We start from the raw sequence: 25,219 nt of genomic DNA, 5'->3' as shown, positions 1-25,219 counted from the left end.
AAAAACGTTGACAGAGTCAGAACTCGACCTGACCCCTGTTGGTCAGGGTACTGAGAACAGTCCAAATAAATCCTCCTGCAGTGCCAGAAGTGGTTCTGTGGGAGCAGAGATGATCCTGGAGAAGGGCCCAGTGGTGCTGAGATGGGGCTGGTCTCCCTCTGGGAATCCAGTGCAGACAGGCTGTGCTGGAGTTCTGAATCCCAGGGGTGATCCAGGTGGGAATGCTGGGCTCCTCCCCCTGGGTGGAGCCTCTCCCCATGGGATGCTGGGATTGTCTCAGCCCTGCAGTGAGCCTGGCTGGCCCATGAACAGCAGATACCCCTGGAGGGAGGATGGGTCCTGGAAGGGATAAAGAACCCTGCCCCAGCTGGTTTAACAGCTGCCCAGTGACAGAAGGCACCGCCCCTCCAGCCCAGAGTTAGAAGAGATAAAGAGAAAACAGCTCCCCAGCTGGTTTTCACAGATGGCAAATAGAATACACACTTTGGGTTACATCTTGCATTGTAACCCAAGACACAACCCCCCCTCTCCTTCCTCAGGTCACGGGCAGGGTGCAGGAGCTCTCATGGAGCAGGGAATAACCAGAGAGGGGAACGGGGCATGGATCACACTCCCACCGCTGTGTCCCCAGCAGGGAATGGCGCTTTCTCCTCAGCTCCAGCCTCTCCTCCTCTGCTGGGCAGAGTTTGGGGCAGCCCCTTTAGTCCCTCCAACCCTCCTGGCAGCTGTTCCCACAGTTTCCTCAGCTGGGAAGTCCAGGTGACAGCCACAAGGTGACCCTGACTGCCAGCCTGCTCTGCCTGTCCCACCACCCTCCAGGTCCCCGTGGAGATGTTTTCTAGGTGTGACACTGAGCTCAGGCTCACAAAAAGTGCCAGAGCACCATTTTTCTCTGTATTTTCCAGCTAGAAGTGTTCTCCAAAGGTAAATAATTGTGGGTGGCCTCACCTTGAGAGACTTGGCTTCCACCAGCCTTGTCTGGTACCTTGAAACCTCTGAGAAGTAAAGACAAAAGGAAAAGAAATGTGTGGATTAATTGCTTTGTTTTAATTTTCCTGGTCATGTCACATGTAATTTACCTTGTGATTGTAGTGGAATATCTATTTTTTTATTTCCTCAGGCAAAAGCATGAATGTCAGTTTTTTTACCCTCAATAATTGAGGGAAAAGAGGTGGGATTAAGGAAAAGGAGTCCTTGTGGACACAGTTGGCCTTGAGAGGCTGAGGGGGTGTTTGGCAAACTGACATCTATTTCTATGCCTGGAAATATAAAAAACCATCCTGAGAAGTGTTTGTGAATTGTCTCCAAATTTGCATTACAAACTGAAATGCAAATAACAACTGCACTGTCTGTGTTACCTCAAGGATCTCCGAATCCGTTTTGGTTCGAAGCATTTTTTATTTCTGGAGTTCCCATAAAATAACACCTCCCCCGATAGCCCAACGGTTTTTTTCCAGTGAAATTTTTCAGAGTTTCCTTTTTGCTTGTCCTGATTACTCATTTTCTCTTTTGTTTCCTGTTTTTGTTCCTTATTTTCCTTATCTACCTGCTGAATCACGCCATCCAATCAACATACAATGCGAAAACCATGTCTCCGTCTGTATGTTGTGCACCTGCTGCTCAAAAAAAAAATAAAACTTTGTAAATAATCTTGCAAATATCCATCCATGACAACATCACATATAGGACACGGTTGGTTTCATTGAATTTAAACAATTCTTTAAATTCTCTGCTTTGATTTTCTCTCGTTTTTCTTTGATTTGATCCGGTTTTGGTTTGAATTTTTTTTTTGATTTTTTTTCTTTTCGATGAGAGTTTTGATTGCACTGGTGGAAAAGCCTCACTGCAGTGTGCTCCAAAGTGGCTTCTGCCCTGCACCTCCCACCCTGGGCTCATTGGTGACCTGAGCAGTCACCAATAGCCTGTCCCTGCTCCCTGTGCCACCTCCTGTGCCAAAGGGGACACTGCCACTTGCTTTGTTTCCATGGGAAATGGGAGGAGATGGCGAGGGAAGGATGTTCTGCACCGGGAAACGCTGGGGTTTGGAGGTGGTGGTACCAAATTCAGCTCTCTGGAAGTGGGTTTGGCTTCTTTTAGGACGAGAGGATGGAGCTTTCTGCTGAAGGAAGCACCTGACAGCCTTAAAGGTGTTTTAACCTGTGTATTGTAAGGCAAAAATGTTATTGGGGTGATGGCAGACTTGCTTCCCTCAAATGAAAACTGATGGGAAAGAAGGATCTTAAATTTGAAAATTCTCTGTGACACCAAACAAAGAAGAACCTGTTTTGCCACAACAGTGGACACAGAGCCACTGGATGCAAACCCAAAACTTCAAACCCAAAACTCCAAGTAAAATGAATAAATCATGTTATGACCAGAGCTGAAAAGTACCAGGAGCCAGATCCCATTGGGAATTCAGTGCCAAGGTGCAAATTTATTCCAAAAATGCCTTTGAAAATATTGACTATTATCTTTGAAAATCACCGATTAAACAAAAGAGAATCCATAAAGAAAAATGCAATCAGAAATATGTATATATTTCCATTTGTAATTATCTTGGCTATGGTTGATAACACAAATGAGACCAAAGCCTTCTCAAAAATCCTCGCTCGGCCACCTGACACCAGCTCTTGGATCTGTGAACATCCACGTTTCCTGTTGCACAGTTGCTGTTAAGAAAGAAATCCAGGGGAATTTTTATTTCCAGGCTGAACAGAAGGTCCATGGATGTTCGTGGAGGGTCCTAGGGGGAATTTTCTGCTGGGATGCAGCAGAGAAAAAGACAATGTGTAAGTTCAAAGCTTGCCCAGTGCAAGCCAAGAAGGGAATCCTCCCTGATGCTGGATCCCTTCCAGATGTGTGGGAGCAGTCAGGATAAATTTGAAGACACTGCTGCACACCTGGCTCAGGCAGCACAGAAAAGGGCTCTGGCATTAGCTGTGAACATAAAAATATATTGGGGAAAAATCAGTTTGATAAGTTTTGGCTGCTGTCCCTGTTACAGGTTAGAGATGGAAAAGCTCATCCTGCACTTTGTTGGGATTGGGGTCGTTATTCCATAGAGACAGGTCCAGGCTCCTTCAAGCACTCAGCATCTAAGTGAGGTCTTTGGAGCACCACATTGTCCTCTGGACACAGCAGGAGCAGCAAAGCTGAGAGGAGTCCTGGAGAGGAGCAGCTGAGGGCACTGGGATGGTTCAGCTGGAGCAGAGTGAGGGCAGAGCTCCCCGGGGGCTGCAGCTCCTCCCGAGGGGCAGCTCCAGCTCTGCTCTGGGCCAGGGACAGGAGCCAGGGAAGGGCTGGAGCTGGGCCAGGGCAGGCTCAGGCTGCAGAGCAGGGAAAGGTCCTTCCCCCAGAGGGTGCTGGCACTGCCCAGGCTCCCCAGGGAATGGGCACGGCCCCGAGGCTGCCAGAGCTCCAGGAGCCTTTGGCCAGCGCTGCCAGGGATGCCCAGGGTGGGATTGGTGGGGTCTGGGCAGGGACAGGGGCTGGGTGATCCCTTCAGTCCCTTCCTGCTCGGGATATTCTGTGATTCTGTCGAGTAGGGAATGAGGAGAGTTCTGGGCGTCACACACAAAATAACTTTTCCAGCATTCCTGACTCAGGATGGGAGGACTGATGGAATGTCCCTCCAAAGGCAGAGTCCTCGAGACACAGACCAGGGTGGCAAAAATCTTCAGCCTGTTAAAATCAGCAGTGGAAACCCCAAGCTCCAGATGAAGCCAAGACCATGTGGAAGGTTCAAGAAAACTTCTTCAGTGCTGGCAATACCATAGACATTTAAATGGGAACTCAGCCTTTTCCTCATCAGTAATTCCTTAACTAATTAATAAGGTGATTCTTGTTGATGCCAGATGAACTCCTAAAGCTTCCTGAGTGATCCCATTGGTCAGATGCCTCTTCCTGCAGCTCCTTCTGCATCACTGTGGAGAGAGGGAGCAGCTCCTTACTGGGCAGGAATCCACCCTGCTGCTGAAGGCCCTGGGGAACAGATGCAGGCAGTGCCTGTGCCCTCATCTCCGTGGCGTTCCTGCTTTTCAGTGTGGAAAATGCTGGAGCCCCAAAAGAAGCAGCACATGGAGGTCTTGGAGTCCAGAGGCTGGAGCCCCTCTGCTCTGGAGCCAGGCTGGGAGAGCTGGGGGTGCTCACCTGGAGAGGAGAAGCTCCAGGGAGAGCTCCGAGCCCTAAAGGGGCTCCAGGAGAGCTGCAGAGGGACTGGGGACAAGGGCTGGAGGGACAGGACACAGGGGATGGCTCCCAGTGCCAGAGGGCAGGGCTGGGTGGGAGATTGGGCAGGAATTGTTCCCTGGCAGGGTGGGCAGGGCTGGCACAGGGTGCCCAGAGCAGCTGTGGCTGCCCCTGGATCCCTGGCAGTGCCCAAGGCCAGGCTGGACATTGGGGCTGGGAGTGACCTGGGACAGTGGCAGGTGTCCCTGCCGTGGCAGGGGTGGCACTGGATGATCTTTAAGTTCTTTTCCAAGCCCAAGCATCCTGGGCTTCTATGGAAACAATCTAAGAATGGGTAACAGAGCAGGTTCCCATGGTGGGACAGCCTACAAGGGCAGCTCTTTATCCGTGGTTTTTATTCTCCCTGTTTCTGCACTGCTTCCCAGTTTTCTTCAGGGATGCATCGCCCATCTCCTGTTGTGGGAAGTGGTGGCAGTGCCTGACCATGCCCAGACCTCCAGGTCCTGCCTGGTGCCTGGGTCCCTTCATACCAGCCCTTCTTTTTTCAGGAAAATAGTGACAGGCCAGGGGGAAATGATTTTCCAAACCTAATTTGTTATTCCTCAGATGGATGATAAAATCCTAAAGCTCTGGTGCCTGCTGTGAGCACCCTGAGCATCTGTGCAACAGGAAAACAAACAAAAACAAACAAAAAAAACCCTGCCTGGAAAGGATGACTTTGATAACCCAGCTATGAGATGTGTGCATGGCACAGAGGTGGCTCAGCGAGAGGAGAATTGATGCCAAAACCTGTTTTACCCGAGAAATACAGCAATGTGGAGTTTCCCCTTTGGCTGCATGCCATCCCAAATCCTGCCTGGAGAGCTGAGGTGTGGGAGGGTGGGGGGCTCTGTGGGGGCTGAGGGTGCCACACACGTGGAGCCCTTGCAGCCACCAGCAGCGTGGGGACCTTGCCTCTCTCCGGGCAGTGCTGAGAACACTCCTCCCAACAGTCCCAGGGTGTCGGTGATGGGGGATTTTCCTGGGTTGGGAGTGATCCCACGTGGAGCCGAGGCTTTCACTGCTCTGTAGGAAGCGGCAATGCCAGAGTCTAATAGGGAATGTGGGGGGAAAAAGAAATCTGTGGATTGTTTGTCCATGTAAATCCCAGGGAAGGGGGGGTCACAGACATAACTGCACAGTCCTGAACCCTTTTCCCACTTCTATCCCTTTCTAACTGTGCACTCGAGCTTCAGTTTTCAGAGAGCCCAGCCCAAAGCCGGTGTTAAACATCCTGTCAGCTGTGAGGATGAGGTTTTAGCAAAGCCTGAGCAGGACAGTGTCCCTGTTGCTGGGCTGCAGTTCTGCGGGAAGAGAGAGATCCCACAGGATCCCACAGAGGTGGATCCTGTGCCCCTGCTCCTCCTTGGAGCCTGAGGATTGTGCATAGGAAAGGTCTGGCTTGAGCATTGCTCTGAAGTTAAAATCATACTTTCAGGCCTAAGTGCTGCCAGCATTACTCATGAGGGCTGATCCAGTTCCCGGTGTGGGGAGATTTTCCTGATTCAAAGGGCTGATGGTTATACCTCAGCCTTGCCCTGGGCTCACAGTGGGGCCAGGGGAAGCAGAACCCCATTAGTGACGGTCCCCATGACCCAGCTGGGTTCCAGCTCTGCCCCAGGGGCTGGCCCTGGCCCTGCCCTGCTCAGGTGAGTGCAGCTGGACTCTTGTGAAGGGAAGGTAAGCGCTGTGAACACGAACCTGGAGCTGATGCTGAGACAAAGTGGACATTTTCAGTGCCTGTTTTACTGCCCAACCCAGGGGAATCCTCGCTCGTGCTTTGCCTGCCAGAGATGGCTTCTGTTGCTGGCTTGAATGAGCTCAGTGTTGTCTGCTCCTTCATTGAACATTCCTGTGCTTTTCTCTTTTCTCTTTATTTGAAGATTGAGTCTGATTTTGGGTCTGTGCCTAACTCTGAGCTGCTTGTGTTTTTAACCTGAGAGAAACCGAGTGCATGCCTGAGACTGAGTTCTGGAACTCTTTGATGGGATTGGTGGAATGCAATGCTAATGGCCCCAAAACTGAGCTGGCATTGAAAGAATCCATAGATCCAACAAGCCCCCCAATTTCAGCATGAGCTCTGTAGCCAAATGAGCAAGAAATAAATGTGGGTCAGTTCAATGTGACTTCTGGTAAAACAATAACCCAAAGGGAAAAACAATTTTTGCTCATCTTTACCAAGCAGAGCTCCTTATGATTATATTTGCTGCTTCACTGCTCAATAGTTTAAAGTGGGATGTTTTCTCTCTTTAGCTCACTCAGTCAAATAAGTGGCTGTGATCAGAGATCCACAAAAAAGCGAATTATGGAAAGGGGGAATATTTTTTCATCTCCTTAAAATAGGAGGGCAAGAGGGATCTGGCTTTTGCATGTTTTGTTTTGGAAAGAACCCTCTCTAGATTAGCTCATTGGGGTAAGAATCCTCTTTTCCCCGAAGGAAAGAAAAAAAAAAATGGGGTGAGGGGTGGGGAAAATCCTAGAAAACAAATGAAATTCAGAACCTGCCTCCAGCAGTTCTTTGATCCACTTGTGCAGACGCATTTATAAAGAATTTGGAAAACCAGCAGGTTCCTAAGGCATCCTCCTGCTGGTGAAAGCTCAACCTCCCCAATTGACTCGCTGCCCTTGATCCGTCTTCCAAACAATCTTCTGGTGCCGGTTCTCCTTGGCAAACCTGTCCAGTTACACGTGCAGACATTGAAAACCTCCAGGTTGGAAAAACATCCTCATTCTTCCAGGGATGTTTGAATCTTCACTGGACAATGCCTTTCTTTGTCTTGGCTCAAATTCAATTCCCTGTCGAAACTCAGCTGAACCAAGACTTTCAACCAACCTCCTTCCTTTTCAAAATGAAAATCCGGCACCATCCCCCTCTCCCTGAGTCTCGAGGGGAGGAAAATCTGCCTTGCTGAAAGCAAACCAGCCCTCCAAGGACAGCGTGACAGGGCCTTTTCCTTTTCTCTCATTGACCCAGTAGCAGAGGGGAGGGGCTCTTGTGGAGAGGGGTTTTCTCATTCTTGCTGCATGTGGAGTGATCTGCACTGACGAATGTTTCTTTTGGAAGGTTTTCTGGTGGCCGATTTGCTGCTTAGATCGTGAAGCTGGTAATTTTAATTTCTTTTTTGCGGGCTGTGGTTTCGGATCGCGGTCGTTTCTGAAGGACACAAAACCTTTACTTTCCGCAGGACAACTTCATCAACCTCAGCTTCCTGCGGCTCTTCCGGGCAGCCAGGCTCATCAAACTCCTCCGCCAGGGCTACACCATCCGCATCCTGCTCTGGACATTCGTGCAGTCCTTCAAGGTGAGCCTTGGCAGTGTGGGATGAGATTTGGGGACAGGGTCGTGCTTGGCGCACATGGAGCGTCTTCCAGAGGATCCAAGAGCTTCCCTCCTCTTGGGACGGTCTCTCTGCACCTCTGCAGAGCGATTACGGGAGCTCAGACTTCAGGAATTCTGCAGGAAAGAGGATTGGTGAGCACTGCCCAGCCAGAGGAATGTTCATTCTGCAGAAAATCAAACTGCTCGGCACCAAGGCTATTAATTATTAATTCAACTGGTTACCGTAACAATGGATATTAATTCTGCTAAAAGTGAACTCGGTCGCACTGACCATTCCTAGGAATATTAATTCTGCTAAAAATGAGCTGGTGAGCACTGCCCAGTCCCAGGAATACTAATTTCTACAGAAAAGAGAACAGGTTAGCACTGTTTCCCTGAAAGCTGCATTTTGGAGGATGAGGCTCAAGGGCTGCTTGCTCATGCAGACTCCAAGTGCTCAATGCTCAGGCTGCCCTTGAACTACCCCAGAATCCCTCTGGGAAAGTCTGGACACTCAGGAATTTGCATAAAGAAGCCGTGGCCTGACTGATGAGTGCCTCGTTCTTCACCTGCAGTGAGTGTAAGGTTAAATTACCTTCCCCAGCACTTGGGGGAAATCCTGCAGGGGTGAAGCCCAGCCCCTTGAGCTTTGAGGGGTTCAGCAGACACCACATCAGCCCTTTTTGCCCAGGTCTCTTCCAGGTTTTGTCCCAGGGGTGCCTCAGGCAAGGTCCTGAGGGATTGTCCTGCTCTGCTCTGGGCACACCTCCAGCGCTGGGGGAGATTTGGGCACCAATAAAGGAAGGTGTAAAGGTGTGAGAGAGTGTCCAGAGGAGGGACACGGGGATGGGGAAGGGTCTGGAGGGCCCATGAGGAGCAGCTGAGGGCACTGGGATGGTTCAGCTGGAGCAGAGTGAGGGCAGAGCTCCCCGGGGGCTGCAGCTCCTCCCGAGGGGCAGCTCCAGCTCTGCTCTGGGCCAGGGACAGGAGCCAGGGAAGGGCTGGAGCTGGGCCAGGGCAGGCTCAGGCTGCAGAGCAGGGAAAGGTCCTTCCCCCAGAGGGTGCTGGCACTGCCCAGGCTCCCCAGGGAATGGGCACGGCCCCGAGGCTGCCAGAGCTCCAGGAGCCTTTGGCCAGCGCTGCCAGGGATGCCCAGGGTGGGATTGGTGGGGCTCTGGGCAGGGACAGGGGCGGCACTCGATGATCCTTGGGGTCATTTCCAACTCAGGATATTCCAGGATTCTGCAGTTCCTGCTGGGCTCCCTTGGCCTGCAGAACTCCTGCCCCAGGCACCACAGGGGCTGGCCCCAGGGCAGGACTGCTCAGTTTTTGAGCTGTTACTAATTAAGAGGCATTAATTACCCATTCATTTAGCCCAAGTGGAAAGTAGCTGTCACTCTCAGCCTGGGTGACATAATTACATTGCAGCCTTCACTGATTTCTTGCTAAAACTCAGAACATTTTTGTCCTCCTGGGATCCCAAAATGGGCCTGTTTTAGAGCAGGAACTCATTTTTGGGATGGAGATTATTTTTTTTTTCCCTCAGACTGAATTTACAGCAAGATCATTAACAATTAATGTTCATAGAATGATACACACGAAGTGCCAGTGCCTGCTGGTAGCTCCAGTGTTTGCTGCTGATCCTCAGATTGTGTTTTCCCTGCTTGCTGCTTCCAAGGATACAGAGAGAGCCCTTGGAGAGCCCTGACTGTTGTGTGATCAGTGAATACCTGGCTCCAGGGAGTTGTCTCCTGCAGGCTGCCAGAATTCTTCATATCCTCTCCCAATTCCTACTCCTGAAGGACAAATGCCACAAAACTCAGTCGTGCCAGGGGAATTGATGTTTGTATTTGCTGTCATTAATGCCACTTTTTCCTTTCCCACAGGCCTTGCCTTATGTGTGTCTCCTCATTGCAATGCTCTTCTTCATCTATGCCATTATTGGCATGCAGGTAAAATATTCCAGTCCTTCACTGTGGCCATTAGCAGCCTGGCTTTGTTCGGGATGCAGAGGGTTGTTGCCTCCACAGCAGGAGCAGCACTGATATGGGATGAGGCAAAAGCTCTTCTTGGCTGGTGTCAGGTAAATTAGAAATGAAGAAAACAAAGCGCCTCTTTTTCTACTTTAATTGTGAGCTTTTATGTCCAAGTGTCCCCAGTGAGCTGGACAAACCAGCTGTGGATCACATTTCAGCACTGGACATCCATGAATCCCATGGGAAAAGACATCCTTTCACCTGGCTATGGACACATCAAGAGGCTGAGAGGAGGGAGCAGCCCAGGCACTGCACCTTCCTGGGAAGAAAAATAAACTTTTCTTGGTCTGGGATGGAGCTGAACTGCTGGGAAGGACCTGTGTGAATACAAAGCACATCAATCGTGTGTTTGAGCTCCAGAACACATTTTTATCTCCTGTTTCAGCACAGAAATTATTCCAGCTTTTGAGAGCCCTTAAACGAGGACAAATTCTTTCCCTGCCTTATTTTCCAACTCCACTCGATGTGCCTGGCTGAATCCCTCCTGTTTTCCCTGGCAGGTATTTGGGAACATTGCCTTAGATGATGAAACCTCCATTAATCGGCACAACAACTTCCGGACTTTCCTCCAAGCCCTGATGCTCCTGTTCAGGTGAGGAGAGGATAAAACACCCTCTGGTTTGTGTGTGAACAGCAAAAACATCTTTGTGCAGGTGCCAGTTGAGCTGCTGAGACTTGGACATCCTTTAAAACGGATATTTGTGTAAATTATCCATTCCTGCTTCCTCCTCCTTGGCAGATCAACCCCTCCACGAAGTGTCACCTCGAGCTGACACCTCATGGCAACTCAGGGAGAAGCTGAATGTCAATCAGAACCCCACTGGTTTAACTGACTGATGGGTTTTCTTTCCTGAAACTTGGTTAATTTTTCCTTTTTTAAAGTGAGAATTGCTTTAATTGGCCATTTTTGCATAACCAGAAGTCAGCAACTCCTACACCAACCCCACCTCTGCTTCAGAATTCAGGTGTTACCCTCTGGGTTCATCCTGCCTGGAAATGAAGCATTTTCAAGTGAAAAAACAATCAATGAAATAACAGATTTTCATTTTAAGACCTGGCAAACCTCCATCTCGGGGCACTTTGGGGGAGATGTTCTTCATCCAGCCATGGAGACCCCCCCAGTGTCACCAGTCCCTTCCAGCCCTTCCAAGGCTCAGCTCTGAGGACTCTGTGCTGGAACTGGATGCCTTGGCTGGGAGTTTCTGTGAAGCCAGACAGAAATGGAATTAGCCCTCACTGGGCTCAGAACTCTGGATTTTACTAAAACTGGGTCATCATTCAGCCTCATGGTCCCTTTGCAGCCCCCCAGCAGTGGGAGTGAGGAGCAGCAGGATAGGGATGGGAGTTGGTTTCTGCACCATTCCCCACACAGGGAATGGGCTTTCAGCACCCAGGCACCAGTGGGGGAATCTGCTGTCATTCAGATTAGCCTGGGAGTTATTGCAGGTTAGATGGAGCACTGAGTTTTCCCAAAGAGCAGGACCAAGGCCGTGTGCTGGCTGTGGGAATACCAGGCAAATGAACATTGAGGGAAGCAGGAATTCAGGGTAAGTGCATGTGGAGAATCCCTGACTTCCACACCAAGGGAGCACTTCACAGGCACTGCTTTATTTTGAGGACAAACTCTCAGGGACTCCAAAGATTTTCCTTTTGGCTGTTTTCTCTCAATAGTAGAAGTTAGAGAGGGAGAAGGGAACTGGTGAAGAACACCCAGGAGACTGTGATGGAAAAGAGACCCAAGCCCAACCAGCCCATGCTGGAATTTATCTGCCTGATAAAGGAAATAGGAGATTCCACTGGAGAAGCCTGGTCTCATTTCCCATCCTCTCCACTGGCTTTAGAGCCAGCACTAGATTCAAAAGGCAAAAATCAGATTTGTACTGTTTAAATCAATCTGGTTTTATTCTCCACAGAAGCAATAAATCTTTCAGCCTACCTGAGCCTCTCTGGTTTGTTTTACCCCTATGTAACAGAGAGAAATCTTCTTTCTCCTTTCTTTTTACATAAGTAGTTCCAACTCCCAGTGTAAATACAATCTCTGCTCCTGGACACAACCTTCCACCTAATTAATTTGGTTAATTGGCTGCAGCATTATTGCAGGGTGGCTGTCCTGGGGAGGGGTGGACAAACTCAGCCTCTGCTCTGGTGTTGCAGGAGCGCCACGGGGGAAGCCTGGCACGAGATCATGTTGTCCTGCTTGAGCAAAAGAGCCTGTGACCCCCTCTCTGGCCTCACCAAAAAGGAGTGTGGCAGTGATTTTGCCTATTTCTACTTCGTGTCGTTCATTTTCCTCTGCTCCTTCCTGGTAAGTCAGTCCTGACCCCCTGAAGTGGTCAAACCCGTCCCTCCCACCCCTGTGCCTCCTCCTCATCCCTGATTCTAATTGAGACACCACCAAGCCAGCTTTGCTAAACCCCATTTATCATCCTGCTGATAAAATCCCCAAAGAGATCATTTAGTCATTAAAGGGAAAGGGTTTATCTTTCTTCTCACAGGGGAGGTCTAATATTTGGAATTAAGCATTAATCAGGTTTGTCTTGATTTATGCCATCCCTTTGAAGAAGGGCTTTGGGGAGGGCAGGGGGACAATGTCCGAGTTCAGCAGCATTTCCTGGGAGCACCACGCTCATTTCACAGAATCCCTGAGCTGCTGAGATGAAGTGACCCACGAGGATCATCTGTTTGCCAAACAAATGCAAAAATCACTTCATTTTTTTTTCCTGCCAGAAAAGCTTTAGACATTGAAAGATGAAAGAAACAATGGGGAAACCCCATGAATTCCATAAGAATTAAAAATTAAAAGGGGAGTTATACATTAAAGAGGAATTTTAGGTATTGGGCACTCTGGGAAGTCTGTGCCTCTCAGCCAGTGGGGAAAGACAGAGGGAAATGTGGCTGGGCAATTGGGATAAAAAGGAGGTTGAGGCCTCCAAAAATTGGAGAGACCCCAGGGGAAACGGTCCATGGCCTCTCCTTTTATTCAAATAAAGTAAAAGGACTCCTCTGTCTCCTTTTTGGACATAAACGTTGGGCTTTTGTAGATTAATTTTCCCAACACACTTTACCTTCCCTTTTTCCTCCCTTCTCCATTTCCCCTCTCCCTCCTCCTTTCCCCCTTTCTCCCTCCCCTCCCTGACCCCACCCTGCAGATGCTGAACCTGTTCGTGGCTGTGATCATGGACAATTTCGAGTACCTGACCCGGGACTCCTCCATCCTGGGGCCGCATCACCTGGACGAGTTTGTCCGGGTGTGGGCTGAGTACGACCCCGCAGCCTGGTATGTGTGGGGACACCGGGGACACTGGGGACACTGGGGACATCGGGCAGGGACACTGGGGACACCGGGCAGGGACACCGGGACATTGGGCAGGGACACCAGGGTAGGGACAGCAGGGGCACCAGGGTAGGGACACTGGGGTAAGGACACCGGGGACACCGGGGTAGGGACAGAGGGGACACTGCGGCTGCAATGCTGCACCTGGGCATGCTCAGAGCCCGTTTTACCGGGAACAACTCCAGGCTCTGAGCTGCTCAGATCAGTTGAACCTCGGTGTTAAATGCTGCAGTCCCCTGAGCGCTGGAGAGGAACAAACCTGGTGTCACTGCAAGGGCGTATTTTCCTTCACGCACACCCAGCCCAGCAAGGCCAAAAATTATCTGATTCAACAGCCTCGGCTCCGCTGAGCCTGCCTAAATGGCCGTGGAGAAAAGCTATTTTAGCTCTTCCAAAAGGAGCTTTTGCTTCCCATCCGGAGATGAAAATCCACGGATGAGAATCCGCAGATGAAAATCTGGCTGTTGGCAGCACTCGAGGGAGTGGGAGAGGTTCACACCTTGTTTGTGCAGCGTGTTCCTGATTGAGGTGTACCTTGGTGGTTTCCCAAATGCTGTGGCTGAGTCGGGTCCTGCTTCCACCATCCCACCCGCTCCCAGAGGGAATGACGTGATGTTCCTCAGCCTTAGGGTGGTTTCCTGAAAATATGGGATTTTCTCAAACAGCCTTTCCTCATTAAACACAACATTTTATTATTTTTTTTCCCCTCCTGGAAGCCTCCTTGCAATGACATCAAACTCTCCGTGGTGATTTTGGCCTTTTCAGTAATATTTAGCTCTGGAGTTGCAGCTGAGGTTATAAGATGTGCAAAATGATCACGAGAAAATGAAATGGGCCAAAGTTTGGAAGTGTGTAATTCTTATATTTAATTCTCTGATCAAATATTCCTGATTTATGGGTGGGTTAAAGGAGGGGATGTTTTTCACACATTGGACAATGAGATGTTTCTTTTAGGGGTTTATTTTTTAATTTCATTCCTTCCAAGACACAGAGAGACCTGCACACTGGGCTTAGGCGGTGGAGCAGCAGCACAGACCCCAAAATAAGGAATTTTTTTAAAATTAAGGGAATGTCCCTGCCCAATGACCACTTCTAGAGCAGGACTGATTTAACAAATTGCTTTTCTGTATTGTTGCACCACAGCCCTGGTGTGGGGTTATTCTCATTTCTGGATGCTGTGTCCCAGGTCCCAATAATTCCCTCAATATTCTATTTGGGAATTTGCCTGTTGGGAGATTCTTTATCAATTTAAAGTTCTCCTGATTTTAGATCCCTTTTTCCTCCCTGTGAGGTCCTGTGCCGTGAATCTCCTCTGGGTTTGTGATGCCTCCAGCTCCTCCAATCTTTCCTTTCTTTTTTGTTTCCCTTCAGCAGAGACAGAGGCAGGGAGCTTTTGGATAATCAACATCTCCAACTCCCTGCTAGGATGCAATTAAACTGCTTTAAAATCTCACTGAAAATGATTTAGCCTAACTTTAAATGGAAACTTGTTCCAAACCCCTGCATTTCTCTGAACTGTGGGGGATTTTAACTGCTCCAAGCCACCCCTACTACCAACCTGAATATTTACTCCACACTTACTACCAGCTTGTAATCTCCAGGCAGATTTTCTTCCCCACGAGCTCTGTGACGCAGCGAATCCTTTGTGGGGATTTAGCAGGCATAAATAGCTTTTCTTTTCCCCTTTTTTTCCAATCCAATCCTGCCTCTTCCCACTAGAAAATCTCAATGAGGCTGAAAACTCGGGAGTGCCTGGTTGCTCCTTAGAAAAACAGCCTTGGCTCTACATCCGTGGGAGGAGGAACAAACCTGCAAGGGGAAAAAAATGGGATCAATGGGGATTTTTAATGTTTATATTCAGGAACTTTTCCACCCAGAGGAGGCACCAGCACCGAGTTTATAGGAAGATTTCTCGCTCTATTAACTCTGAGTCACCCAGGGGCCAAACCTTTCCACTCCCAGAGCTGCTAATGCAGAAGATGTCAGATAGTAAGATGCTAATTCTGGGGTTTGTTTTTTTTTTTTTCCTCTAACCTTCTTCCCTTTTCACTCTGGTGGGAAGTTATTGAGTGTGAATAGCTCCACTGAAATCCCGTTTTCAGAAGTGGGACTAAAATCTCCACTAATCCAAAATCCTTTCACACTTGAAGCCAGAACTGAGCTGTCAATAATTCTGATTTAAGACCTTTCTGATCTTAGAGGTCTTTTTCAACCCAACTGATTTTCTGATTTGATTATTCCAGGATTGAGCTGAACGTGGTCACTCACTGATCACTTCTCCCAAGGTCCCTTCCTTGATTATTCCAAGTAAAAGGAAATTACAGTGTTTATCCACTTTCCTTAGCTCGAGACCCTCAATGAAAGATGCTCCACAGTTGTTCTACTTTTATTATATAGATTGTAGACATTATATTTATTTTTTATATCACCTTTGGTTCTGTTACAAAATTCAACTCCCTGGGAGCTTTCCTGGGGAAAAACATTGAAAAAGAAGTAAAAAAAAGGCAGGTAGGAGCTGTGATTCCGGCTGTGCCCCATTCCCTCAGGGTGAGTCTGAAAACTGCTGCATTTAGGGGTGGCAAAAACCTCGAGCTCACAAAAGAAAGGAGAAGGACTAAGAGAAAGGGGGGGCTCAGGGTGGTTTGTGGGAGTTAATTAAGAAAGAAGAGAGAACAGGATTTAAGGATGAAGTGGGAAAGAAAACATAACTGGATTTCTAGGAGCTTTTATTTGTTCAACATACAGAAAGTGGGTCCTTTATCTGTTTTATTCCTCTCCCAAGGCACAGCCCATGGAGATCCTGAACAATGGATCAATGAGAAAAGTCAGATATAAATGAAATGTTCCATCCCTGGCAGTGTCCAGGGCCAAGCTGGAGGGGCTTGGAGCACCTTGGGATAGTGGAAGGTGTCCCTGCTATGGTGCAGATGGAATGGAATGGACTTTAAGGTCCTTCCAGCCCAAACCATTCTGGAATTCTCTGAACCTGGATAAAGGATCTCTGTTGGTCCTAATTTTGTGCCATGATCTCCCAATGCAGAGCATCTGTTGGTTTTCCTGCCTTCCACGGACTCTTGGAGAGCTCAGGGAAGTGTTCAGCTGTATTTTCCACACCCTGATTTTCCAAAAGCCTTCTAAAATTATAAGGAGAGTGTAAACTTGGTGCCTCAGTTAAACCAAACCCTTTTTAGACCCACGATTAGGCCTGGAGCCAAGACTTGCACGGTTCCATTTGCTCTCAAATTCATAGTTTGGATTTGACTGGGGAAGGCTTTGAATAGACCTTAATTCTTCACCTCCCAAAAAGCAGCAACATGGAAGGAGTTCTCCCAAAATATTCCAGCCTTCTTTACAGAATGCACCAAAATAAACGCAGGGAGGCCAAAGCATCCCAGTTTTCTTCAGAGGCAATTTGGAATTCAGCTCTTTTCGCCTCTGAGTTGGTTACACAGAAAAGAGTGAGAAATAAAATATTACATTTAACATATGACTATTATATATGAATTTGAATATTAAATTTATATATGCTGTTTAATTAGCTGAAATTCTTGTTGGGAGTTAATGATAGAGACCATAAAGCTTCCAGGAGGGGTCTGATTTCTCCTGCTGGTATTAAAAGCTGGATTTTCCCAGTGCCAATGCCCAACACGGCTCTGGAGGTGACACTTTCTGCTCTCCCACAAACTCCTCCTTGCCCAGGAATGGCCCTGCTGGGGTTATGTGCGAGGTGACAGTGGCAGGAAAAGGTTCCCCAGGTTTTGAAGCAGCTAATTTGAATCCTGGGAATAATCCAGTGAAAAGCTGTAATAAAATCCCAGGAATAATCCATTAAAGAGGCCCTTTGTGGCCTGCAGGCTCCGGGTGTCAGGCAGCAGAGTCTGGAGCTTGGTGCTCAGGCACAGGGAATTAAAACACGAGTGGGAAAGGGAACCAAATATTTGGGAAGCCTTGCACATGGCACTGAAGGTTTCCCAGGGGAAAATCCCAGGATATAAAAGCTGGGTGAGCAGTTGGAAGTTCTCTCTGTGTGTTAAAGTGGCTCCTTCCTTTCCAGACTAACCTTTCTTTTCAGCCTGTTTTGCCCTTCCAACTTGTCCTGTTTGCCTGTGGAAAAGCTGTTTCTTCCCTGTTTGCCTGTGGAAAAGCTGATTCCTGTTGGATTTTGCTATCATAACCTCTGGTGTTTCCTTTCCAGTTGCCGCATTCATTATAAGGATATGTACAATTTGTTACGTGTAATTGCTCCACCCCTGGGCTTGGGAAAGAAGTGCCCTCATAGGGTGGCCTACAAGGTTTGGAATTTCAGAGATCCCTCCAGCATCTCTAGTGCTGGTTCTGTTTCTTTTTTTCCCCTCTTCCCTCCCCCGAGTGCAAATGCAACCAGTAGAGAAAAGAAACCGTACCGTAACCAGCCCCTTGCCTGAAAAAAGGAATGATTGACTGACTGCCTCCTTTCTCCTCCATGCATCCCTTCCCTGTCTCCTCCCACACCCCAGCTGGCTGAGGACAGGCAGTTTGATGGGACAGGGAACCCTCCAGCTTCCATCCTGCCAGCTCCAGGCGGGAAGTGCTGGGAAAAAGCATCCCAGCACTTCAATATATGCCAGAGAGAAACGGCATCCCAGGGTTTCCGGGGAGCAGCAAGTTTGGTTTGGCTTTGTAGCATTGTTGAGTGATCAACTTTGCCTTTCCCTGAGCTGGAAAACCATTGGATCAGGGCAGGGATGAGGGATGAGCTTTTCATGGTGTCACAACCAGAGCTGGCCCAGGGGTGAGATGATGTCTGTGAGTTGTTGTGGACACCCAGGGAAAGCTCCTGCTCATGGCACAGGGAGAGGTCACCGTGCTTGGGAGCCCAGGTGGGGGATCTGGGACAGAACCAGCACAGGGTGGGCTTCAGCGGGGACCCAGTTCTAGGCAGGGATTTCTTGGAAAACAGAGGATGAAGGAGAAGGCTGGAAGCAGCCAGCCCAAAGCTTTTCTTCTGCACTGCAGCCCAGGTGTTTCCCACAGCTGGCTGAGGAGGAGGAGACCCAGCCCAGGAGCAGGAAGGAACCAGGAGAGGACATCGGCTGCAGTTCCCATTGTGTCTCAGCAGCCTCTAGATCAGCTCTGGGCTGGGAAAGCTGGGTGGGATTTTGTCTGCTGCAGTTACCAGGGACAGGAATAGATGTTTTGGGCTCGTTGAGTTCTCTCCTCCCCCTCCTCCATCAAAGCTTTACATAGGAACTGAGGTCTGTGTCAGGGTATTGGTGGGAAGGTTCCTACTCAGAAAAGGGGCTTTAAATGGGGGCTTAGGTTTTCCCTGCTGGTGTAGAGATGATTACATTATCCTGCTTTTCCCGGGGTTAAACTTTAATTAATAACATCCCTGGGATGCCAGGCAGCAGAGATTTACATGTTGTGTGAGCAGGCAGCTCGTTGGGAAAACAAAAGGGGAAAAAACAGTTCTGCTCCCAGCACCAACAGGCACACAAAGGTGAAGCAGGAATTTCTTGCTGTTTTGCGCCCCTTGTTTTTCAGGATAAATCCATCCACTGTGTGCTGAAGGGAGATGCCCTCAGCAATGGGCTGCTCTGAGGGGCTTCTCCCAAACCTCTGCAATTCCCAGTTAAGGCTGGCTTGGTGACAAACAAGCCTCACCAAAAGTGAGGCAGGAACAGGTTCCCTTCCCACTTCCTGCCAGGGCTGGGCTCTGCCTTTGCTGGAGCAGGAACCTGCAGAATCCCAGCCTGAGCTGGGAGTGGGAGCAGTGCCAGTGCATCCCTCAGCAATTCCCACGACTGGCCTCTCCCTTGTGCCATCACCAAACCCAAAGTGCTGCTTCCTGGAAGGAGAGCTGGGCTGTGTTCTCCCAGCCTGTCCCATAACTGCCTCCCAGCCTCCCTGGCACGGTGACCTGGCTTGGGGGGCGATGGGGGAACCCTCATCCCCCACCCCGCCAAGAGCCGGCCAAACCCAGCCCTGCTCCCCTCGGGGACATGGAACATCCCCCAGGGGACATCAGCCATTCCCCAGGGGACATGGAGCATCCCCCAGGGGACATCAATCATTCCCCAGGGCCACCTGCCACCCCTGCAGGAGGAGGAGACATTGAAGCAACGGAAGCGGAGCCACCTTTCTCCTGCCCCACCTCCTGAGTTTGGTTTTGTTCCCTGGAGAAATCTGATTAACCAGATCTCTGTTTTCTTGTCTGCTTTCCCTTCTCTCTCTCTCTCTCTCTCCCCTTTTTTTTCATTTGCTCCATTGTGTTGCCTCTTCCCCCCCCACCCCTTCCCGGTTCTCCCTGCCTCAATCCGGTTGGATTTCTGTGTCCTGGTGCTTTTGCCTCCATCCCGTGGTGCCAGCGGGCGCATCAGTTACACAGACATGTATGAGATGCTGAGACACATGTCCCCACCTCTAGGCCTTGGGAAGAAATGCCCAGCTCGTGTTGCCTATAAGGTAGAAAACCTCCCCAGGAGCTCCTGCCCAACCACCAGCTTTTTGTGCCGTGGCTGCAGTGGGGTTTCTGTGGCGTTGGTGTTGTTCTTCTGGACGTTTCTGGTGCTTTCTCTGCTTTCCAAGCAAGATTTTGGATCTTCTGGTTTTTTTTTTTTTTTTTTTTTTTTTTTATATTTTTAATTTTATATATAATTTTTTTGGTAACTTTTTTGAAACTCTGGCACATCAGTTTGTCTTTCTAAGTATGTCTCTGCTCTCTCTGTCAGTGTTTCTCTCTCTTTTCTCTCATTCTGCTTCCATTTAGGTTAATTTGGGGAGGGACCGTGTTAATGGGTAAATTACCCCCCATTAGATCCCCATTTTTCTTCCTGGGGCTCTTTGTCTCACTAACCCTTCAGTGGAATGTTTTTTCCTCCTCTTAATTAGACTGGAGTAATTAGAGTAGGCAGTACCGTAGGAGTGAGCAAGCAATTAAACAGAGACAACACCATAAGGGCTCCTTAAACACCCTCGTGGAAGAAATGACTTTAACAGAAAACATTTAGGACAGGGACACAGAGAAATCACTCCAGCTGATTGTTGATGTGGCAAAACATTTTAATTGAGCCACCAGGACGAATTCTCCCCCAAAGGCTGCTGCTGCCTGGGTGGAAATTCAGATGGAAATGGAGCAGACCCAGTTAAGGCCAGGCTGCCCTCCCAAAAAACTCTCAGGGTGTTTGGAAACTTCCCTTTCCAGGGTGACTCCTTGGAAGTTTCACCACTGAACCTCCCAGTTCAGAGGGAGAGGTTGCTCAGAACCATTTATCACTGGTGTGGCTGAGAACCCACCAAAGCCAACAGGATTTTTGGGCTGTTGGTGTCACTCCAACCACCACTGCACCCCAAAACTCCATCCAACGGATCCACATCACAACAGCCCCTCCTGTGCTGAGGGGTTTTTCACTGAGACCAAATAAACCCAAGATTTTTGTGCAGAGGCTCTAGCTAGACCCAAACCCGGGCCTGATTCCTTCAGGGCACGGAGCAGCAAGAGGAAATTCAGATGAATCTTGCTACAAATCCTTCCTCAGCGTGCCAGGATTGAAAAGAAAAGGAAAGTGAAACATAACCTTAAATCTCTCCAGTTCAGTGGCTTTGCTGTATTCGATTTGTTTCTGGCCACCATAACTGAGCTTGAGGAACCCAACGGGATCAGAATTCCAGGTCTCAGCTATTTTAGACACCAATTATCCACAGAAATCCCAGGAGTTGCTGCCTGTGAGTTTCCATTGGTTTAGGAGAGCTGTGTCCTGCTGAAAGGTGTTTGCAGGTAGGCAACCAGACCTGCTCTGGGGCTGTACCAGAAGGGTAAAACTATTTTTTTACCCCTAAATCTTGTAGAATTCAAAAAGGAAGATAACAAAAGGCATAAAGAGATCATGTATTTAAAACCAGGCATTTTAAATAAGATTTTGGGCTGGTTTTCATAGCAGACTTTGTGCCCACAGGCATTTTTTTCAGCCTGGCTTTTTCCTGAGAATTTCCTGATCTCTCCTTTAACTTGTCTGACCCACAAACCCACAGAACCTGGGTACATAGGAATGGCTTCTTTTTATAACCCACACTCTTGATTTTTTTAAAGACATTGTTAATTTTCCCCATCTCTGAAGAAACCTCTGGGTTGTGTCTGTGTGTCACAAGCACAGGCAGAGATGGGTCCAAACAGCTCCAGTCTAGGTAAAACTCAGAGAAATCTGAATTTGGAGGTGATCCCATTCATTTTCCCCCTTACCAAAGAGCCCTAAACTACAAAATACGGATTTAAGACAAGATCAGGGTTTCCCCCATGGATTAAAGCTGCACTTTGGGCTGAGCTCTCCCCCAGTTATCGCTGTTAAATCGAACCCTCCTGGGTGAGGACTGGGTTTTGCTCCTGCACTTCTCCCTGCAGCACATCCAGGGATTGGTGCTGGGCATCTTCCCCATGGCTGTGGTGGGATGTGGCACCTCCTGCCCTGCTCCTGCCACGTGTCCCCCAGTGGTGTCACCCATGTCACATCCAAGGGCGTGAGAGACTCGGGGGGACACTGAACCCCCCTGGGCACTGACCCTCCCTGGAAAGAGCCATCACCCTGCAGGTGCAGCTCACTCAGTGCCCACAGAGCCTTTGTCTCTGCCCTATTTTCACCCTCTCCCCCTGATTTTTGAACCCCCTGACTGTTCTGTCCAGCAAAAGCTCTTTTGCCCCGCGTATCCCCCCTTTTTTCTTTCCGTGTCTACTCTCCCCAGTCTCCTCCAGAGATTTTGTGTGTTTTCCCCACATCTTTGTTGCCTTCTCAGTACGTCCACACTGGTTTTTTTGGTTTGGATTTTCTCCTCTTTGCGGCCTCCTAGGCTGCTGTCCTTCCTTTCTGCTGTTTTCTGGTTCCCCTTTCTCAACTGTTCTCCTTGGTCAGCCTGACCAGCCTCTGCAGTTCCGTGTGCTTGGCTTTGCTGCTTCCCGGAGGTGCATGGATGGGATGGATCCTCGGGACGAGCTGCTCGGGCTCCAGGGAGCTCTGTCCTGCACTGGGCTGGGGGGAGAGGCTGCAAAAACCCAAATTCCTGTCTGCAGTCCTGGGCCACTCACAGTGACAAGGGCATTGAGGGGCTGGGGCAGGTCCAGGGCAGGGAATGGAGCTGGAGCCCCAGGAGAGGCTGAGGGAGCTGGAAAGGGGCTCAGCCTGGAGAAAAGGAGGCTCGGGGGATCCTGTGGCTCTGCACAAGTCCCTGACAGGAGGGGACAGCCGGGGGGGTCAGGCTCTGATATTGTTTTACGCCACAATGACACAGACTTTGAGATTCAGAATGACAATGACTTTTTTATTTTGGGGATGTGTTTCTTTTTTATACTATTTTACACAGACCATTTTGATTGGTGAAACAAAGACAAAACCTCTTCAATCATTGGTCAGAGCAGAGGGACATCAAGAAGAAGTCCCTCCTAGGAAAAGGAATGAATAACAAAGTTACAGTTACAAAAAAATTTTTTTTGTAAATTTTCTGTTCACAGAAAATTTATTGAGGAAAAAAAAGTCAAAAAACCAAAACACCTCAAGCATAAAACCAGGGCTCTGCTCGCAGGGAACAGGGACAGGAGGAGAGGGCGCAGCCTCAGGCTGGGCCAGGGGAGGTTTGGAGTTTTCAACCCCTGGAAGACGCTGCCCGGGGCAGTAGTGGAATCTCCACTGCTGGAGGGATTTAGAACCCTACAGATGTGGACGTGGCGCTTGAGGACCTGGGTCAGTGGTGGCCTTGCAGTGTTTGGACTCGATAATCTTGGAGGTCTTCTCCATCCTAAACAATTCTGTGATTCCATGAATTTTAGTCTTTTTTATCCCAGCTGATGAAACGGGGGAAGAAAACCTCTTTGACTTCACTCTGGTGTGTTAGGCTTTGCTCACTGTCCTTGCCCATGGCAGAGGGTGGAACTGGATGAACTTTGAGGTCCCTTCCACCCCATCCTGGGACTCTGTGATTCCTGGGATGGTCTCAGAGCTGCCACCAGGACTCAGCCACAGGGATGAAAAGGCCATGGAGAGTCTCTCCAAATACAGGATTAAACCAAACTAGATTAAACCAAACTAGAATCGTTCCAACTAGGTCGGGCTGAATTATTCACAGCAAATAATTTATTCACCAAACCCGACCTCATTTCCCCCAGCAGCGCCTCCGTTGTCCGGAATTTCTCCCCCTGGGGATGGTTCCCAGAGTGGTTCCTGGCCCAGAGGCTGATGGGGTGCTCCGAACAATCCCGATCCCTCGGGGTGCCGCTACTTTTCCAGGCACCGTGTGCTCCTCCTCCTGCTGCCTGTGCAGAAATGTGCCAGGGAGGAGGATTTAGGGTGCAGCATTTTCTGGGTCAAGCCGGGAGCCGGCAAGACACCTTTGATCCCGGGATGATTTTTGCCTCTATTCCCCCGACACTTTCCCTGCCTTTTGGGCCGTTGTCCAAAGAGCTCCTGAGCAAAGCTGGAAGGGAATTTATTCCTGTCACAGAGATTTGGCTCCTCGTTAACGCTACCTTTGTTAATTGGCAATTAAAGCAGCGCCGGGGCCGCCTCCTGACCGCGCCCGGACCGAGCCCGCCTCTAATCAGCGCCTCGTTAATCAGCGCTGTTAATGAGGAGACTCCGGAGACATCGGTCCTTCGGGGCCCTTCTCCTGCAACAATTAACGAGCTCCAAATCCGCCTAATTAACTGGCGGGGCCGGGGGGAGATCCCCACGCCGGGGACAGGGACAGGGGAATCCTTCCCGGCGGCTCTCGGAGCTTCAGAACAATTTCCACCTTTTTTTCTTTATTTCTTTTCCTTTGCTGTCCGTCAGTCATTCACCCGAGCGCCTCTGGCTCGTGGCTGGCGGCTCCCGGCGCATCCCAAAGGATGCACGTTCTTTATCAGCGCAGGGAAGGAGCAGCAGGCTCCTAAAATGTCCTTCTGCCCTCCACAAATTATCCAAATGAGGGATTTTTTTTCCTCTGTTATTTTTTGTTGTTGCGGGGATTTTTTGGTTGGTTGTTGTTTCCCCTCTCTTCCTTTTTCCCCTCCCTTCCTTTTTCACTTTGTTTCAAACCACGAGCCACTGCTCTGACACAGCCTTGAAGCACAGCTTCAGGCAGGGAAAAAAAACAACCCAGCAAAAAAATGAGGGGAAGCTATTTTTTAAAAAATTGAGTAATTGAGTACACTCTTAGGAGCTGGTTTTATTTATTTTTTTTTTTTTAACCTACGTTCTTGACTCTAAGTCTTTGAGAAAACTCGAGATTTTTTTCTCTCCTATCATGGTTCAGGATGAAAAGCAGAAGTTGATTGAGTTTTTTCAAGGAGAAATTTTGGGTCAAGCAGAATATTTTGAGTTTGAGAAATGTTACCAATTTCAATTGGATGGTGAGGAATTAAATACAGATAAAATTAGACAGTAGCTTGGAAAGGCTTGAAATTTCACACTCTGCACAAGGAGATATTTTTATGTATAAGATAATTTTGTAATATGGAAAAAAATTACGACTTTTTGTTTGCGGTTTCAGCCTTTTGGCTGCATTTGTGACATTGGGAAAATGTATCAGACAATGTTCAGGGATCAGATCCCTCCTGGCTGTGCCAGTGGCTGATTCCCTGGCTCCTCTGGGTGCCCACGGTGATTTGGGACATTGGTTTGGGTTGTGGGGTGAGCAGTGTCCCTCCCAGACCCTCCCTCACCCCCCAGCCAGGGTGGCAAAGCTATTTTGGATCCCAGATGGATCAATTCTTTTCTTCCACCTCCTCCATCCTCAGCAGGAGCTCTCCAGACATGTCAAGTGTTCTTTGAAAGAAGAGATTTTCTCAAGCCAGGGCTGTCCATGACAGGAATTTTTCCTGCTTTTGGGAGGATCATGGGTGGCTTTGGCTGCTGCAGGTTCTGAGGCATTTCTCTCTTATTTTATGCCTTTTTTTTTTGGCTCAGAAATGAGCAGCTGGAAGGTGCAACCTGCAGCTCACCTTGGCAGGGCAAGAACTCCTCAAGTGCTGTCCAAAGGGAGGTGAATCCCATCCAGCTTCCCTGTGCTGAGCTGCCCATCCCTGATGGAGGAACAGCTCAAACCTCCTTTCTGCTCCTCGCTGGGTTCTCAGGTTGGGAATTCCAGTCACCTGGAGGTGTCCGAGTTACCAGTTTGGATACTGGGCTGGAGAAAATGGCAGTGCAGAGGGAAATGCAGGGAGGAGGGCACAGAGGTGGGGCAGGGAGAGCCTCTGCCAGGTGCCTGTTTGCAGCAAAACGTGAGGTTTGTTCAGCCAGGCTTCCAAAAATGGGAATCCCTTTGGAAAATCTTCCCCTAAAGCCTCTGTCCCTGGCTAAA

General features: G+C 49.1%; 1 protein-coding gene across 1 annotated transcript in view; it reads left to right on the top strand.

Moving 5' to 3' along the window:
- CACNA1B (calcium voltage-gated channel subunit alpha1 B) overlaps window positions 1-25,219 on the top strand; it is a 183,802-nt gene that overhangs the window by 139,521 nt on the left and 19,062 nt on the right. The window contains 6 exon segments of the mRNA XM_066332486.1: window positions 7,413-7,529; window positions 9,433-9,498; window positions 10,083-10,174; window positions 11,737-11,887; window positions 12,732-12,859; window positions 19,264-19,360. Of these exon segments, the coding sequence (XP_066188583.1) occupies window positions 7,413-7,529; window positions 9,433-9,498; window positions 10,083-10,174; window positions 11,737-11,887; window positions 12,732-12,859; window positions 19,264-19,360 (651 nt within the window).

The sequence above is a fragment of the Sylvia atricapilla genome, chromosome 19 (assembly GCF_009819655.1).
Source record: "Sylvia atricapilla isolate bSylAtr1 chromosome 19, bSylAtr1.pri, whole genome shotgun sequence".
NCBI classification, from domain to species: Eukaryota; Metazoa; Chordata; class Aves; order Passeriformes; family Sylviidae; genus Sylvia; species Sylvia atricapilla.
The sequence above is the reverse complement of the archived record's forward strand: the minus strand, read 5'-3'. Positions and strand labels throughout refer to the sequence as shown.